The sequence below is a fragment of the Panicum virgatum genome, chromosome 3N (assembly GCF_016808335.1).
Source record: "Panicum virgatum strain AP13 chromosome 3N, P.virgatum_v5, whole genome shotgun sequence".
Lineage (NCBI taxonomy): Eukaryota > Viridiplantae > Streptophyta > Magnoliopsida > Poales > Poaceae > Panicum > Panicum virgatum.
The window spans coordinates 17226362-17244912 of record NC_053147.1 but is presented as its reverse complement, the minus strand read 5'-3'; the positions used below and the strand labels follow the sequence as shown (position 1 = coordinate 17244912).

Here is an 18551-nt window from a genome sequence, read left to right as displayed (position 1 = left end):
GGGGCATTCCAGGACCTAGGGTCAAGAGATTGCGTTATGTGACCCCAGAGCAGTGGTTTCCCGAGCAGAGGGATGTCGGAGTTGATCGTCGTTTTTACACTCTGCTTCAGGAGTCTTTTTACCACACCTACTGCCAGTTGGACATCAAGATTAGTGAGCACAAGATGCTCCACTGGGTAGCTATGCGTGTAGCAGCAGGTGGGACTCCAGTGCTTCCTCTCTTTGAGAGATATGTTGGATTGCCTGCTCTACTCAGTGAGAGGTCCAGGTATATTCGAGAGTGGGTTCGAGTCTTCTACGCCACTCTGTTTATTGAGGAGGACCGGCAGTTTATAGACTTCATGTTCCAGGAAAGGCACTATCGCTTGACCCGAGCACGACTGGCTACCTATCTTGGAGTTCAGATTGCCGAGGAGCCACACTTCATACACTATCAGGCTTATGGCAGTACGGTACCTCCTCGACGTCCTCACGAGTCTCACGTTCCATCTGATGAGGAGATCAGTGTTCTGTTTCAGCAGCCTTTCCTACCTGGCACACCGAGGACTCCGGACAGGCTGACTCCCATGGCACACACTATCCATCTAGCCTTGAGGAAGAGCTTGTTGTTTCGGATTGGATACAATGAGGGGATCACAGCTCTGCAGCAGTGGCTTCTACTTCATATCATGACAGGTCGTGACTTTAACCTAGTCGACTTCTTTATCTGCGAGCTAGAGGATGTGATTCTGGATGGCATGACAGTTCACCGTCGGCATCCGTTTGCTCATTGGATCTGTTGGATTCTGGCTCAGCTAAGTCAGAATGAGCGTATGGATGAGCTGGAGCACTCGAGGACACAGTTCAGTTTTTACTCACCAGCTACTCCTCGAGACGGTCGTCGTGGCTCGAGAGGCCAGCGCCGAGCACAGCGGGTTCTGGATGAGCGTTTCTTGGCTGAGGGCAGAGTTGCAGATGATCCGACAGCAGCCGAGGACGCTTCACTAGCAGCTGCAGAGGCCCAGCTCCCACACTACCTGATCACTGACTCAGAGGACTCGGAGGATGACGAGGACTTCATTCCCACTGTTACCGTCCCTCGAGGAGCTCATGATGATGAGGCAGGATCTTCTGGTGCAGCACGAGCCCCCGCTCCTCCAGTCTCCACCGCTCAGGTCACTCAGCCAGATGCACTCGCTACTATTCTTACTCGGCTCTCAGATCAGCAGGACAGATTTGCAGCAGCTCAGCTGAGCATGCAGGCCGAGCAGGCTCGCCAGCAGGAGGCCCAGACTCTGGTGCTTGAGGGGATTCGACAGCAGCAGGAGGCCATGAGGTTACAGCTTCAGCAGCAGTCCCAGATCCAGCAGCAGATGTTTACCTTTTTTTCGGGATGCTTCGGTCAGCTGTACCGACACACTGGACTGCCAGAGCCTCAGCTCCCTACACCCCAGCAGCTCCAGTTCGACCCCACTGCTCCTCCTCCACCTGCTGGCGGATTCATGCAGACACCCTTGTCATCTTTCCCGGTGTCACCACTTCTACCGACCGGGTTGTTTGCCAGTCCTGTTCCTACTGCTGCCCCGGTTCCTGCTCCACAGCCTAGTGTCTGGACAGCCGAGCAGCGTGCAGAGTTTCATAGACAGCAGCAGATCCTACACCAGCTCCAGCACCCCTCGGCTCAGTCACTCACGTTCGACTCTCCTTCTCAGCCCGAGGTGCTCCGTCCGTCCGTCGTGCGCCCCACTCAGCCAGACCTGACTCCCGTCACGTCTGCTCCTCCGACGGACTCCACGATCGTCGCCGCGCCAGCTCCTACCGCTACTCCAGCTACTTCTGCTGCTCCGACGACTCCGGTCGAGCAGAAGTCTTCTTCGGTCGACGACGACTGGACAGATGACGACGCCGACGACTCCGCCGCTCAGTTCTCCACCGGACCCAGCCGGAAGACCCCGCCTTCTCCAGCTCAGGATTAGATCGCCTTCCTTTTTGGTGCTTTGTTGCCAAAGGGGGAGAGGTGTTAGGGGGAGGGTAGAGAGTTAGGGGGAGGGTAGAGCTAGAGAGAGCTCGTGGTTATCAGGACTTTGATTCTTTGTATCACATTTGGTGTTAATTCATGGATATGTACATTTGTCGCTTGAGTATGCCGTGCCTTGAGACATATCTATGAATTTCGTTTGAGCCGTTGAGCTCTTTGGTCCTTCTTTTCGAGTTCGCTTGTGTTTATGTGTTTATCTTGCTTTATCATTCTCGCTCTCTCGTTATTTATGGTTGTGTTGTCATCAATCACCAAAAAGGGGGAGATTGTAAGCATCTAGGCCCTCAAGGTATGTTTCGGTGATTAATGACAACCATTATTGTGACTAATGAGTTTGTGCAGCTTAATAGATCATTATCGCTCATTTGGTCATATGTCAAAAGAGGCCCCTCAAATTTCGATCATTCAAAAAGGCGATCTCGGCTTTTAACTTATATTTGTCAAGGCTAAGGATCTTTCTAGTCCTAAGTGTCACAAGGTTGAGAAGGACACTTAGGTTAGTATAGGTTTTATAGTTTTGTAGTGATCGCACTATTAAGAGGGGTTCATGAGTTAGTAGCTTGATCAATCTTGAGTTGGCCCTAGAAATATTACACACTCACTCAAAAACAGCAAAAGATGGTCAACAGAAGTCAACACAACTCTTGGAAGAAGAAACAATCAAAGTCACATTCGAATCCAAGTCAAAACAGCTGAAAACAAAGAAAATCAGTAGCACCGGTTGAACCGGTGCACTAGCATCGGAGCATCCGATGCATGGCGGAAGGACCGATGCCCTGTTGGTCTATCTTCTCTGGATGAAGGCAGACATCAAGTAAAGCACCGGTTGAACCGATGGTCAAGAAGATAAGCACCGGTGCAATGAAAGCCCTTTGTTCCAGAGAGCATGTTTTGATGGATTTCAACCTCTCTTCAGCACCGGTTGAACCGACGGTTCAGAATCAAAGCACCGGTGCAATGAAAGTCCTTTGTTCCAGAGAGCATGTTTGGTGGACTCCAACTTCTCTTCAGCACCGGTTGAACCGACGGTTCAGAATCAAAGCACCGGTGCATTGGATGTACTTTGTTCCAGAACGCTTGTTTGAGTTGATCAGCGAACCTCTTCAGCACCGGTTGAACCGATGCCCCTACGGAGCATGCACCGGTGCAATGACGCAAGCGTGGATACTGTGTCAGAACTTCAACGGCTACTTCTTTGACACAGAGAGACCGGTTGAACCGATGCCTATATTTTCTATACCGTCGGTTCTTCCGGTGGTCACGGTTTCTCTGCAGAAAACTTCCAACGGCTATGTGACCTCCTCCACTCTATATAAGGGTACTCCCTGGTTCATTTCAGTTGCCTTTGACACCTTGAAAACCTGAGGCCACCCTTGAGAAGAAGAGATAGAGCTTTGAGCAAAAGAGAGAAGATCTAGTGCTTAGTTTGTGCTTCAACCTTGAAGAACTCATCCATTGCAAGTGTAGCAAGTGTGCTTGAGCTAGGGCCAACTGAGTGTAGGTCAAGTGAAGGCTTAGGAACTTGTTACTCTTGGTGTTTGGCAGCACCTAGACGATCTTGGTGATCGAAGTGTTTCTCGCGGAGCTTGCCAAGGATTGTGGGAGCCCGGAGAAGAAGATTGTACGTGGCTTGAGCTCCACCACGCCGGGATGGTGAACGGAGACTCTTAGTGAGCGCCCAAGTCTCGGTGACATGGGAGGTGACAAGACTCTTAGTGAGTGTCACAACGTGGATTAGGGGTGTGTGCCAACACATCGACACCACGGGAAAAATCCGGTTGTCTCTTGCACTCTCTTTCATTTCAAGCACTTACTTTCATGCTTTCTTTCATGTGCTTGACCTTAGAGATCATAGCTTAGCTCTACCTTGCTTAGTTTCATATCTTTGTTAGCTTGTGTAGTTTGCTTTGTTTAGCCGGTTGGTGAATTGAGCCTTACTAGCCTTGCATAGGTTAAGGTTGTTTTATTGCTTTAGAATTTTGAAAAAGGCCCAATTCACCCCCCCTCTTGGTCCATCGATCCTTACACGTGCTCTCCCTTTTATATGTCCAAGGGGAGCACGTACACTGAGCGGGGCCCCAAAAGGTGGACCCGGCGATGTATTATAAACTACACTTTGGCCTTCAATGCCTCAGATCCGGAGATCTTGTCGTCGGCTTCCGTGCGTAGCTTCTGACCAGGGATGGTCTTGAGCTGTCCTATCGGAGTATAGTCTAGCCTCTGCAGCCGCGCGTAGAGGTCATGATGAAGCGCCGAACTACTGACTCATCCACTGTAGCAGCGTGCACTATTGCTCAAGTCAGTAGTTGGTCATCATGACTCGTCGCCCATGTGCGCAGCGCTGAGTATTTAATGCTTGCCTTGGTAACTGACGAGCCGCCTCGGTAACTGGCGATCCACAGTGTGGACTGACAAAAGCTGTCATGTGCCAAGAGGCAGCAGAGCCCGCCTCAACCACTCGCACTTAATGCGGGTGGGTGAGGGAGCTTCCAGCGGAAGGCTTGCACCCGCGCCCACGTCTGTGTGGTGGCTCCGGACCCCTCCCGAGTAGCTAGCTGAGCCGAGAGCTCACGGGCGTCCGGATAGGCACGTGGAGGTCCCGGACCCATCTGCGGGAGTCCGGATGGCACGTGGAGGTCCCGGACCCACCTGCGGGGGTCCGGGTCTGCGGCTATAGGTGCTGAGCATTTCCACCTCTGGGACACGTGGTGACACCGGACCCGTCCCCGAGCGGGAAGCGGGTCTGGGACCGTTGGTCCGGTGAGATGGAGTCAGACCCCAGGGGTCCGGCTGCTCAGCTCCTTAGGGCGTAGTTACGGATAACTACGTGAGTCTTGGCACAGTAGGAGTGGGTACCCCAGTTGCATGGTACCGACAGCATCCATGGGGTCATTGATTTCTGCCCACATCATCTCTTCAAATTTTTCGCTGTTAACAGAATCATCTGAATGAGCAGATTGATCTTGGGATTCAGATGACATTTTTTGGAAGTGGGTCTGGCTGTTGGGGTGAGGGCCAATGAGTTGGGCTTTCAGAATGCAATTGTGTGTTCCTGAACTGCATCTCCTATTTGTAGCATACCCTCCAACGGCTAGTTTTATAACAGCTCTTTTTTGGAAGTGGGTCTGGCTGCATGCCAACAGATACTTCTGTCAGCATACCAACATCTTCTTTTACTTTTGTCAGCATGCCAGAAGCTGCTACTTGCTTGTCAATATTCAAACGGCTACTTTGCTTGTCAATATTCCAACAGCTATTTTTTAGAGTTTAGTCTGGCTACAATATTTGTGAACACAAAAAACTTACCAATATTCCATTAGTAGAAGCGGACAATTGCATTAAGCATTAACCATACACTAAGCATACATTAAGCATTAATCATACACTAAGCATACATTAAGTATTAACCATACAAAGAGTACATTAACAACACATAGCTCACTTCTTTAGACAACTTCTTTACTGGCCTTCGAGTTCTTCAGATAACTTGAGCAGTGCAGCCTCATGTCTCTTCAGCTTTTGTGGACTTAGATTTGAAGTATCTCTCTCTTCTAATTGTATGTACGCCAACCACTTTTTCATCCTTGTTTCTTCCCGTTTTGCTTTGGCCGATTCTACTTGTGCTTTTGCTGATTTCAGTAATGCTTCAGCTCTAATCTTGATAGTTTCATTGTACAACACTATATTTTGAGATGGCGGGTTCCCCAATGGAGAAGACAAAGTGCCTTTTCCTTTGCCTTTTAGTCTTTCTTTTTCTTTTTCTGTCCCTCAGGGCGCCTCTCTTTACTTGCTGATTCTTGTTCAGTGTCCTGAGTTGATGATGATGTGTAAGCTCCTGACTCGGAAATTTTAGTCCTCTTGTTCTTGCCTAACTCCTTCTTGACGACTGTACGCCATTTTGGTTGATCCTTGAGCTCTCTCCACATATACTCCAGAGTGAAAGGTTTGCCACTTGATTGACTCTTGTACCATGCATGGGATTTCTCCATGATCATGTCATCAGAATGTCCACTGGTATAGGTAGCTCTAACATTAGCATAAACCCCACAGAACTTAGCAATTTCCCTCTTAACAGTACCCCAATGTGTCTTCAGTTTCTTGACTGTCCTCATGTGGACATCTGTAGGCCGGTTGCTGTTGAACTCACTAGCTACATCCTTCCAATAATATTCTTGCTTCTTGTCATTTCCTTTTACAGAATCAACTGAATTATTTAACCAAGCAAAAAGTAACCGTAGGTTTTCTTCTTCTGACCAATTGATGCGTTGTGCTCTCCTTGCCACTTCTTCTTCACTACTATCACTTAACTCTTCAATGGAAACTGACTGCTTCTCTTGGTGTCTTGCAGCACAGGGGGTTGATGACTCTGACCCATGGGATGAAGTGTTGGCACCATGTACAACCAAAGTGACAGGTTGTGGCACAAAGGTTCCTCTGGTGCTTGCAGCTCCAAACACCTGATTTGGTGAGGACACCAAATTTTCTTGCAAGTGGTAACCTTGGAAGCTGGCTGGTGCCCATTTTCCTTGATGTTGAAGTCGTTGAAATATTGGAGGAGAATGACCATATGGTGGGTAGTTGGCTGGGCCACCAAATGGGTACAAATTGGGGAAATATTTGGGGTTCAAGCTTTGGGGAAACTGAGATGGGATGAAATTGTTAGGGAGTTGTTGGGGAGGGGAGTCATGACGTGTGTCTGTGGGGTTTGAAGGTTCATCATTTTGGTTTGTGAATTTTCTGTTGGAGGGATCCATCTCAATCGGAAATGTGCAGGTTGGAGCAGCTGGAGCTCAGTTTTTGTAGGCAAACATGGAGTGGAAGGTTGGGAGCAACGGTTACATTCCAGCTAGGGATGGCAACGGGTACCCGAAACCCGAAACCCGATGGGTTTTTGCTCTATTAGGGTGCGGGCATAAACTAAATTCTATACCCGCGGGTTTCTTAATGGGATAAACTTCGTACCCGTCGGGTTTGCGGGTGCGGGTTTGTTCTTCAAGTACCCAAACCCGCAAACCCGTGGGTACAATAAACCCGACAACATATAACCTAAAATACTAATGTCACAAGGTCTTGTATCAAAATAAGGTCTAATCACATGCTAAGAGAGACTTAGGCTCATGTACTTCCATTCCCATCGATGATTATCTATTCATAGACTCATTTGGCTATAATGCATTATGTATTTGTTTATGTTTTCTATTAAATTTTGTTGCTTCTTCTATCGGGTACGGGAAACCCGCGGGTACAAAAAAACCCGCACGGGTACGGGTACGGGCATGAAATCATACCCGCGACGGGTATGGGTTTTTTAACGGGTACGATTTTATCCTGGCGGGTGCGGGTTTGGGTTAGTGATACCCGACGGGTTTGTACCCGTTGCCATCCCTAATTCCAGCCAACGGCTAGGCTACCAACGGTTGCCAACCATTTCCATTTTATATTGATTTGTAAATAGTGAATTCAAAAAGTCGTGTATTTTAATCCCTTGTGGCCGGTCCATAGCTATATGGACTACTTTAGCAATAAATGCTAAAAAGATCACTTGTGCAATGTATATGGACAGTCCCTAAGAGTACATTTATTGCATAAAGACCATTTTTCTAGCACATTATGGTCACCCTTACCATAAGAGTGGTGTCATGCATTAATACGTTTTCAAACGGTGGTAATGGATAATGATCCTAATATTTTCTTTACAATATAACTTGATCTTTAATATCTTTAGCTTAAAATTTATAAAATTTCGATCTTTAAACTATCTGGACTAATTAAGGAGTCTTTTACGTGTTTGGAGATACATGCGTACCATCGCGCGAGATTTCTTTTACCTGTGTACCATTTTGGATGGAATAGTGCCTAACGGTGACTAACGGAGATGTACAAAGACCATTTTACCCTCCTCTTTCCTTGCGGGCTGAGCAGGTCCGAGAAATAAAAGAGGCCTGTGCCATGCGGCTGCTAGGCGCTTGAGGAAAAAAAAAAGGACCGTGACCATGCTGCTGCTAGGCGCACGAGACCCAAAAAAAAGATCGTGACCATGCTGCTGTTAGGCGTACGAGGCAAAAAAAAAAACCGTGCCATGCTGCTGCTAGGCGCATGAGGCCAAAAAAAAAAAAGACATGAGGCGACCCGCATAGGTGCCCTGCACACGCGACGGCAGCGGCCCGCGCTGGCGCCCTTCGTGTCGGTGCCCTGCGGACACGGCGGCTGGGGCCGCGCTGGCGCCCTTCGTCCGCGGCAGCGGCTCTACGCCCACGGCGGCGGCGGCCCGCGGCAGCGGCGCCGTGCAGATCCAGCCGGCGGCGCCCTGCAGATCCGGGTCAGCGACGCCAGCGAGCTTAGGGTTCCAGAGAGAAAAAAGCACTCGGGAGATGCTCTGTTCGTGTCGTATCAGAGAGGCAGAGGAGAGAGAGGCAGGGATAAGATGGTCGATTCCATACATAGGTGTGGCACAACCGCCCGAATTAATCCGGCTTAAGTGCGCTAACCATCACCCTAAAGGTAATTCCGGCTAACACTCACTTCAAACGGAGTAATCCGGCAGTGTTGTCGGGTAAAATCCCGAAGAATCCACTTATGCTTCGATCAAAACACAAAGCTTACATACAATAAACGACGATACAATATGTCATGATGAAGCCCATACATGACATCACTCATTGTTATCACCATCGGCCGGAGTCGTGTCCCACTCCACCGACCAACCAGGAGGCAAAATACACGGCCAAGTCAAACTAGCAACCATGTCCTCAAATGTATCACCTGAAACAAATTGAGCCACAAGTAAGGGTGAGTATACTAATACTCAGTAAGACTTATCCGATTATGGGTATACTTGGCCCACTACCTAGACATGCAAGGCTTTTGGCTAGAGGGGTTTGTTTCGCCAAAAAGCAAGTAAGAGTGAATCCTTAATTTCCAATTTTAGCTTCAAAATTCTAGTTCAATTGACCATTCTAAGTGAGCATCTATCCAATAACATACATGGTGGAAAACAATTATTTTTCATCATTCAACCATATTCAACATCCTCATTGTTCCACTTCTTACTCTATGTGGCAAAAGGGTTAAGCAGTCCCAATATCCGTGAGAGGCGTACGATTCGAATCGAATTTGTTAACCTGGAAAGGCAGACCAAAACAAACGCATGGGAACCGAGTCCCCACGCAACATTTCCCTTTTCTTTTCGGCTCGTGGATTAGGGTCACCCCCTTCGACTACAAGAGCCCCACGCCACGGTCGACGTCAGGTCATGACCACGCTTGCACCCGCATGTGGCCGCATGAGAAATAACGTTCAAAGAGGGTGAGGAAAAAGTCCACTCCCCGGGCCGATCAGGTACTTAAGCTTACCGATTATCATATTTTTCGGCATGTGGTTAGTACGTTCAAACGATTAACCACCACTACCACACATTGCGGCCTTAACATTTTTCACTAAACAGACGGAGCATCAATAAGTACCATAGCCCCGTCCATGGACCTTATGATTGCAGCATGTAGTAGACATTCAACTCCTATGAGCTCGCGAGTGACACGAAATCACTCGACTTCTACCGAATCATTAGCATAGCTAACTAGCGACCTAAACCAACTAGTGTTCAAGCATAGGTACCTAGGATCATGCAACTAAGGTTTCAATCAACTCATGTAAACTTAAATGCACAAGTATATAGAAACAATAAGTTGCATAGAGTTGCATAGAGTTGAAAGTATTAGGTCATGCTCCAGGGCTTGCCTTCCTGAGCGTAGCTAGCCTTGGGCTCTTCCGAAACTTGGTTCGGATGTCCAGTGGCTTCAATTAGATTCACTTGAGCTTCACGCTGCTCACTCTCGGACTCCGGCACCAGCTCGTACGTACCGTCAGCGAGAGTAGTTGAATCTCCATGAATGCATATGCATGAGTTGTTGTGATGGTAACAAAACTTATATTAATCCACTGTAGGATTATAACCTAAGTAACCCAAGTTAAGTTGTAAAGCAACTCATCTACCAAATATTGGGCAATCATTTATAGAGTATTAATTATTGTGATTTAGTTCATAAAAGAACTAGTGTAATTTTCCAAAACGCCACTAATTCATTCCTAGTCATATAACATGTGCGAGCTAGGTATAAAGTGAAAGTGTAGTTAATTACATCCTCTGGTCATGAAATTTCCACACATGGTAAGAAACTTAATTAACATCCTACTGTAAGAATTTCAGCAAGTTTCATGTAGCAGAAAAAACATGATAATTATTTTACACAGCCACTGCTAGAAACAAGATTAATTTATATAGATCAAACCAGTTAAGTACTAGTACTGAAAATTTAACTAAGTGTTTATGATCCTATTATGAGCCTATTGTAAATGTTTCAGATTTAAAGGAGCAGTACACTAGGCATGAAAAATGTAATAAATAGAGCTATATGGAACAAAATTAATTTTCACAGCTAGTTCTACTAAGTTCTAGAGGTTCAACTTTTTTCATCATGATACAGTACTCAAATAACAGGTTTGGTAAAAATATTAGATTTTTACATGCATAGGAACTATTTTCCTTGATTTAGTGTAAATATCCATGCTATTAATTAGTTGGAGTGGTTCCACTTATCTAAAAATTCTCAAACATTTTGTACAGTAACTAAACAACAATTGAAAGGTTTTGAAAAAGTTTCAGCTCATGAAACAAAGTTAACCAGCAAGTACAAATAGAACTAATTAATCAAGACATAAAGAAAAATTTAAATAAACCTATAGTTTGGAGTGTCAAATGTAGTTCAAATTTTTACAGAGTCCTACACTTGAATTATACAACAATCTATCCAAAAATCACCTACAGATCATGGGTAGAACTTGAGATCTAAATAAAGGACTAATAAATTTGTATTTAATCTAGAACAAAAACCAGTGAGCAAATGAAAAAGTGCATGTAATTAAAGTTGTAGATCTAGTAACAAGGAACTCAGATCAATTGAGTTTTCATTTTTCCAATTTTTCTACGAATTTATATTGATTTTATAAGTTTGCTATTTTTGAAAACGAAATCTTACATCTAGGCCCCTGGAATGATTTGGGGGCTTGCAAATATGCCCCTGGCCGGAGCCAAGAACAGAGGAGGCGGCGCCCGGCCGAATCTCGGCGAGCGAGGAGAGGGGAAACAGCACGAGGAGGCCACGCACTACCTCTAGGTGGGCTCGATTGGGGCTGGGGGCGGCCGGAAGGGGCTCGCCGGCATGCAGTAGCGGAGGCGGTGGTGGCGGACAGCGGCGGCGCCGCTCCGGCAAGAGAGAGAGGGCGAGGCCGGGCTGGGAGGCTTCGGTCGGTGGTGAGGGACCGATTCCGAGTGTCAGCTAGGGTGGAGGGCATGGGGAAGTGGGGGCGCGGCGCGGAGGTCTGGGAGGTTGCCATGGCGGCCCTGTTCCGACGAGGCAGGTGGCCGGGGTGGCTAACTGGAGGCTCAGGGAGGTGGACTAGGAAGGGGGTGAGCATGCCTGGGTGGTTGGTGAGGGTCGAGGCTGGCTCGGACAGGGAGCTCGGCGTGGAAGTGCTCAGGCGTGAGCAGGGGAGTGCGGCGACCCTTTTGTAGGCGAGCAGGGAGTGAGAGGAGGGGATGGAGGTGTAAGTGGCGCTGCACTAAAGGCCCGGGAGTGGGAGCAGAGGCGCGGCCGGGCCTGGTTGTCGTCGACCGGCCGTCGGGGCGCGGCGTGCGCGGGCGGAGCGGAGCGTCAGCGACGGCAAGGGCGCGGCGCGTGCTCGAAGGGCATCATTTCCGGGTCAGGGACGCAGCGAGGAGGGAGGCAATGCTCCAGCGGCGATGGAACGGGGCAAGCAGGCGCGTGTGCTAGCTGCGCCATGATGACTGCTCAGCTCTGTGCTCGGGAAGCAGGAACGAAGCAGAGGAGTGAAGGAAGAGAGAGAAGAGAGAGAAAGAGAGAGAAGTCAGAGAGTTGACTTTAAATTTTCTCAAAATTTTCAATTGGATCATGAAAAAGTTTAAATACGTAAGTTGTTTAAAATTCAAAATCCTACAACTTTCGTTTCAGGCACAAACTCATTTGAAGCCTAGATAAAGAGTTAAATTTAAATTCTTGATGAATGTACGTTATCGCCCTATTCGAGTTTGAATTCAAATTTCTTTCTTCAATTTTTGTATAGCAACTTGAAAATCCTTGAACACGAAAGTTTTTCCATATTTAAAACTCTACAACTTTGGTTTTAGGGCAAAAGTTTATTTGAGCTATGTTTTAGAAATTATTTTCAAAGCATATTTGTTTAAAATTTGAAAGATAGTTTAAATTTTCGAGAACTGTGGTTTGAAAGACTCGTCATTTCATGTGCAAAAATTCGTTTTCTCCCTTTGACTTCAACTAGACTTTGGTTTGTCATGACGTTAGTGAGATGCCTATTCAATTTCATATGCAAACTTGCGTCAGTTTAAAAACTATTTAAAGTTTTCGACCTAAGCACATATACACCTAGACACATAGACATTCAGGCATTTGTTTCAAAGTTTTCTGGTTAATAATATATGATTTGGTGCTAACAAATTTGGATTAGCTAATTAAAAACCTAGGCTGTCACAATATGTCCCACTTGTCAGGATAAACAAATTGTTAAGTTCTAATGGAAGGTGGACGGAATGACACACAGATAAAACAAAATTCGCACGATGGTACACAAATATCTCCAATTTTTTTAATAATACGTGTGTAAGCATAAATTTTTATAATGATATATACGTAAAAGACTTCTAATTAAGACCCTCTCAAGCGGCGAAAGGGAAAGTAATCGACGCTCCACCTGGCAGAGAGCATGAGACCGTCCACCCAAAAGGCGTGCGTGCCACCTGCCCTGCTCGCTGCTCCCGCGCCCACCGCCACTTGCGACCCGCATCCGTCCAACGACCGCAGCCGGCGCGCGCGGGCATGCACGGCTGACCAGCCGGTGTCGGTGCCAGTGGCGCTTTTCGCCGGCATACTGGACCGTGCCGCTGCTGCCCGCTGCCTTAGCCTGGAACGCCATGATTGGTGCCCTGCCGACTGCCGTCAGGCCTCCTTCAGCGGTCCGAGCCAGCTCTGGCTTAACGTGAGGAGAGAGAACCGAGGCATAATGCACCAGAACAGTGTTGTAAGAGCAACTCCAACAATTTGATTTTTCCCTATCCCCTTTCCACTTTTTCTCAATATAGGGAATTGATGGTGAAAAAACCCACTCCAACAAATTGATTTTCCATCTCCCTTTCCCCTTTATTTTTTCTCAATCCCCAATATTATATCTCCAATATAACCACCCGTGGCCTTCGATCGGGATGAACGAGGCGTGAGTAAGCACACAGCGAGATCAAGGATTCGGCGAGGAACGAGGACCGGTTGTCCTCTTCCGTTTCATAGTTTCTTTTCTGATAATATCCCCTCTGTTTTTTGTTACACCCCGGCGACTTAAAAGTCACACACCAGCCACGCAGGCCCACCACACAGCCACGCAGGGCTCAACTACTGAAACAAGTAAATACGCAAAAGAAACATGAAGACGTAAAACAACCATACGGTTTGTCACGCTACTGTCGTGACAGGTCCCCCCCCACCAGAACTGTCTTGTCCCCAAGCAGTAGCATCCGGAAATCTTGCCTTGACCACGTAGAGGTCTTCCCATGTAGCAGCAGCAGCAGGAAACTTGCTCCACTTAATAAGAACTTGAGGAATCGCTTCACTTCCTTTCTTGACCAACCGACGATCCAAGATAGCTTCAGGTACAGTGTTGACTGAACTGAGATCAACCAATTTGGAGATGTCTGAGTAAACAGGGGAGTGATCCGGGACAAAAGCTTTCAACTGTGACACATGAAACACATTGTGAACTTTGCTGTCCTCAGGAAGATCAAGCTTATACGCAGCCATGCCAACTTTGGCTAGAACGGTGAAAGGACCGAAGAACTTGAAAGCCAGTTTGGGGTAGGGACGATTAACCACCGATTGTTGAGCATAAGGTTGTAATTTCAGCAATACCTGCTCCCCAACTTGGAAAACCCTGTCAACACGATGACGATCGGCTTGCAACTTCATTCTGTTTTGTGCAATGGCTAATTGATCCTTGAGCATTGCAGTGTGCTGCTCACGAGCTTGCAGAATCTCAGTGACAGAGGAATCTGAATCAGAAGCAGTAAGAACTGAAGATGACAGTATCCCCAAATTCGGTTCATGGCCATAGAGTGCACGAAAAGGAGAACAGCCCAAGGAAGTATGCAAACAAGAATTGTACCAAAGTTCTGCTAGAGGAAGCCATTGTTTCCATTGCTTGGGAGCTTGATGGATGGCACACCGCAAATACATCTCCAGACACTGGTTGACCCTCTCGGTCTGACCATCAGTTTGCGGATGATAAGCCGTGCTATGCAGTAGCTTAGTACCCAATCTGGTGAAAATCTGTTGCCACACATTACTCAGAAATATTCTGTCCCGATCAGAGACAATCGAAGAAGGAATACCATGAAGTTTGACCACTGTATCCAATAGACTGATAGCCACTTGATGAGCTGTAAAGGGATGCTTGAGAGGAATAAAATGAGCATACTTAGTGAATCGATCCACCACCACTAGGATCACATTGCAGTGACCAGACATTGGTAAACCTTCGACAAAATCTAAGGAGATATCTTGCCAAGCGCCAGCAGGAATTGGAAGAGGTTGTAGAAGGCCAGCAGGAGGAGACAACTCATGTTTTGCTTGCTGACACACAGGGCACTGCTTCACAAAGTCTTCAACTGCTTTGTGTAAACCTTTCCAATGAAACAAGCTCCTGATCTTATAATAAGTAGACTGGATCCCAGAATGACCTCCAATAGGGCTAGAATGCAAAGAGGCAATTACTTTGGTTCTTAGTGCTGAGTTGTTAGCCAACCAGATCTGACCCTTGTACTTGATCAATCCATTGTCTAAGGAATATCCCTGAGCATTGGGTGACTGAACAGCAAGCATTTGTAACAACCTCTGAGCTTCCAAATCAGTGTGATAGGAGTTGAGAACCTCTTGAAGCCAAGTTGGTGTAGTTTGGGAAACAGCCTGTATAGCAAACAGATGGCCCACCCTTGACAAAGCATCAGCAGCCACGTTTTCTTTCCCTTTTCTATAAACCACTTTGAATTGCAATCCCATTAGTCGAGTCATGGCTTTTCTCTGAAGGTCAGATTGGAGATTCTGTTCAGAGAGGTATGACAAACTTTTATGATCTGTCCTAATAACAAATTCTTGTCTTTGCAAATATGGTCTCCATTTTTCAACGGCCATGATTAAGGCTAAAAACTCCTTCTCATAAATGGATAAATTCTGGTGAACAGGGCCCAAAGCTTTGCTCAAGAATGCAATGGGTTTGTCTTGTTGCATCAGTACTGCACCTATTCCTGTGGCGCAAGCATCAGTTTCCACCACAAAAGGGATATCAAAATTAGGTAATGCCAAAACTGGTGTCTGTGTCAAGACTGATTTCAATTGTTGGAATGCAGTGTCAGCAGCTGAGTCCCAGTGAAATGACTTCTTCTTGAGAAGGTTAGTGAGAGGTTTGGCCAAAATGCCGTAATGTTTGACAAATCTTCTATAATAACCAGTGAGGCCCAAGAAACCCCTCAATTCAGTCACAGTAGTAGGAGTAGGCCAATGAAGCATAGCATCAATTTTGGTGGAATCTGTTGCAACACCCTCAGCAGAAATGATATGTCCTAGATAATTAATGTGTGACTGAGCAAAAGAGCATTTACTCAGTTTCAGATAAAACTGATGTTGTTGTAACTGCTGTAAAACTGCTCTCAAATGTTGCAAGTGTTCTTCCAAGGAGGAACTGTAAATCAATATGTCATCCAAGAACACAAGCACACACTTCCTGAGAAAGGGCTGCAAAATCTCATTCATTGTACATTGGAAAGTGGCTGGGGCATTAGTAAGCCCAAAAGGCATTACTCTAAATTGAAAATGACCATGATGTGTTTTAAAAGCAGTTTTATATTCATCAGCCTCCATCATCCTAATCTGATGATAACCTGCAGTCATGTCCAGTTTGGTGAAATACTTAGCTCCATGAAGCTCATCCAAGATTTCTTCAATAATAGGCAAAGGAAATCTGTTTTTGACTGTGAGATCATTAAGCTTTCTATAATCCACAACGAATCTCCAGGTACCATCTTTCTTCATGACCAATAACACTGGGGAAGCAAATGGACTAGTGCTATGAGTGATCAGTCCAGCAGTGAGCATTTCTTTTACTTGACGCTCAATCTCATCTTTGTGGACAGGAGAGTATCTATAGGGTCTGGAATTAACAGGGGTAGTATGAGGAAGTAAGGGAATTGTATGATCATAAACACGCTGAGGGGGTAAAGTTGCTGGTTTAGCAAAGACATCATCAAATTCATGCAGTAAGGTCTGTATCTCTGGGGAAGGAGGTGAAGGGGCTGGAGTTTCCAAATCAACCATTGCTAAAGCCCAGATGTCATTGCCCTTATGCCACTTCACAAAGCTGTCAGCCTGGACTGCAGATAATGTTAAAGGAGTTGGAGGAACTCCCTTAAGTGTAACCAGTTTGCCCTGCTCCATGAATTCCACAGTGTGCTGCTCCCATTGACAAGTCATAGGACTATGTTGTTTCAGCCAATCATACCCCAAAATTGCATCATAAGCACCCAACTCCAACACTTGCAAGTCTGTCCTGAAAGTGTGCCCCTGACACCACCATTCCATGTCAGGTGCTATTGCAGCACTCACAAGTATCTGTCCATTGGCAAGTTTAACCTTCTTGGAAGAAACAGGTACTGGTGTAATACCCACAGTGGATAGAAAAGAGGAGTTGACAAAGCTATGACTGCTGCCACTGTCCAGCAAAATTAACATTACCTTGTTCTTAACAGTTGCTCGAAGGCGCATGACTTCACCCGAAGCGGTGCCAGCTAAAGCATTAAGAGATAGCTGCTCAAATTCTTCCTGCAGAGAATCCTCCACTGCCAATTGAGTGAGAACCTCTTCAGTTAAAGCTTGGTCTAGGTCATTGATTGCCAATGCATGAACCTGAGCCTGGGGACGTTTAGTGCAAGTGGTGGCATGCATTTTGTCAAACTTATCCCCACAATACATACACAGGCCATTTGCTTTGCGATAATCCCGGAGTTGCCTCTCTTTCCATAAAGAGCTACTGGAGGAAGAAGACCTGCTGTCACTCTTGGACATTGTCCCTTGTGACTTTAGCCCATTGAATGATTTGGGCTTGTAGAGCTTTTTACTGTCCAATAACTGTTGTTGTATCTTAGCAAGCATCACAGCCCTTTTAACTGTCTCAGGTGCCTGAGATTGCACACTAACACGAATATCCAGTTTCAGACCCTTGACAAAATGTGTAACGAAGAAAATTTCATCCAACCCCAAATTATGCATGGATGCTTGGTATTGCAAATCTGTGAAAGTGGCAATATATTCTTCCAAGGAATCCTCCTGTTCTAGGGCGATGAGGTCATTGAGGGCATCACGATAAGCATAAGACCCAAAGTGTGATTCAACAGCAGCTATAAATTCAGACCATGTGCCTAGACCATACTTCAACTTGTGCACTTGTAACCATTTGGCAGCATTATCATCCATATTCATAGCAGCAGTAGGGGTCCAAAGTGTCTCAGGTATGTTGAAAATGTGAAAATAATCCAAACATTTGTCACGCCAAATTGTAGGATTAGCACCAGTGAACTTGGGAAAAGACATTTTAGGTACAGCGTGGCGATGAGCAGCAGCAGGAAATGAAGGATTAACAGGGGGCTCACCCGAACTGGAAGAATCTGCTGGAAATACACGTTGACGGCCGTATGGGGCTTGTGTTGAGGACGAAAACTGCTGAGCGAGGTTGGACACTGTCTTTCCTGTCGTATCCATCTGCTTAGCCAAAGTGTTCTGGTCACGCAGCAACTGATCCATGACTTGAGTGCTCAGATCGAGTTGGGCGGCCATCTGACTCTGAACGCGTTCCACACCACCCATCCGAGCGAAGAGCAAATCGATGCTCTCCGTCATCTGGTCCCAGCGTTCATCCTCACGCTGCGTCGATGACGCCATGGCGTCAAGGATGAACTGCGTCTGAACCGATGGCTTGGGAGGCGCCGTGGTGGATCCACCGCAAATCGAAACAGCGTAAAGGGGAATTACGAGGTACGATCCCTGCAACGAGGTGTCGCAAGGCCGATTCAACACTACCCACTTCGTTTGCCAGTCTCGGATCGACGGAATCACAGAATCCAAACACGACGAACAAGTAATCGAAAAGCCGAGAAATCCCAACAATCACACGCTGGATCCCAACTAAACCTAAGCGGCGCGAGAAATCGAGATGGTCGGCGGCGCCGGAACGGCTAACCGCCGATATGCGGAGGCCGGCGACGACGGGAAGTCGACGACGGGGCGTGGGCGCCGGAATCGTAGGGATTCGCGGCGGCGGAACAGGATCAACGGAAACGAACCTGCTGCGGTGGGATCCGGCGACGAACTGGTAGAATGCCGAGGAAGGACTGAATCTGATACCACTG

General features: G+C 46.8%; 2 protein-coding genes across 2 annotated transcripts in view; one reads left to right on the top strand and one right to left on the bottom strand.

The window, feature by feature from the left end:
• LOC120664723 (zinc finger protein BRUTUS-like) overlaps positions 1 to 6605 on the top strand; it is a 48373-nt gene extending 41768 nt beyond the window's left edge. The window contains exon 15 of the mRNA XM_039944030.1: positions 6366 to 6605. The gene's annotated coding sequence lies outside the window, so the exon portion shown is untranslated. The remainder of the gene's footprint in view (positions 1 to 6365) is intronic.
• LOC120667617 lies at positions 5758 to 18084 on the bottom strand. The gene is made up of 2 exons (XM_039947658.1): positions 16170 to 18084; positions 5758 to 6206 (listed from the first exon to the last, which is right to left on the bottom strand). Exons 1-2 carry the CDS (start codon positions 18082 to 18084, stop codon positions 5758 to 5760), a joined length of 2364 nt encoding a protein of 787 aa, XP_039803592.1.
• Positions 18085 to 18551: the final 467 nt, after the last annotated feature.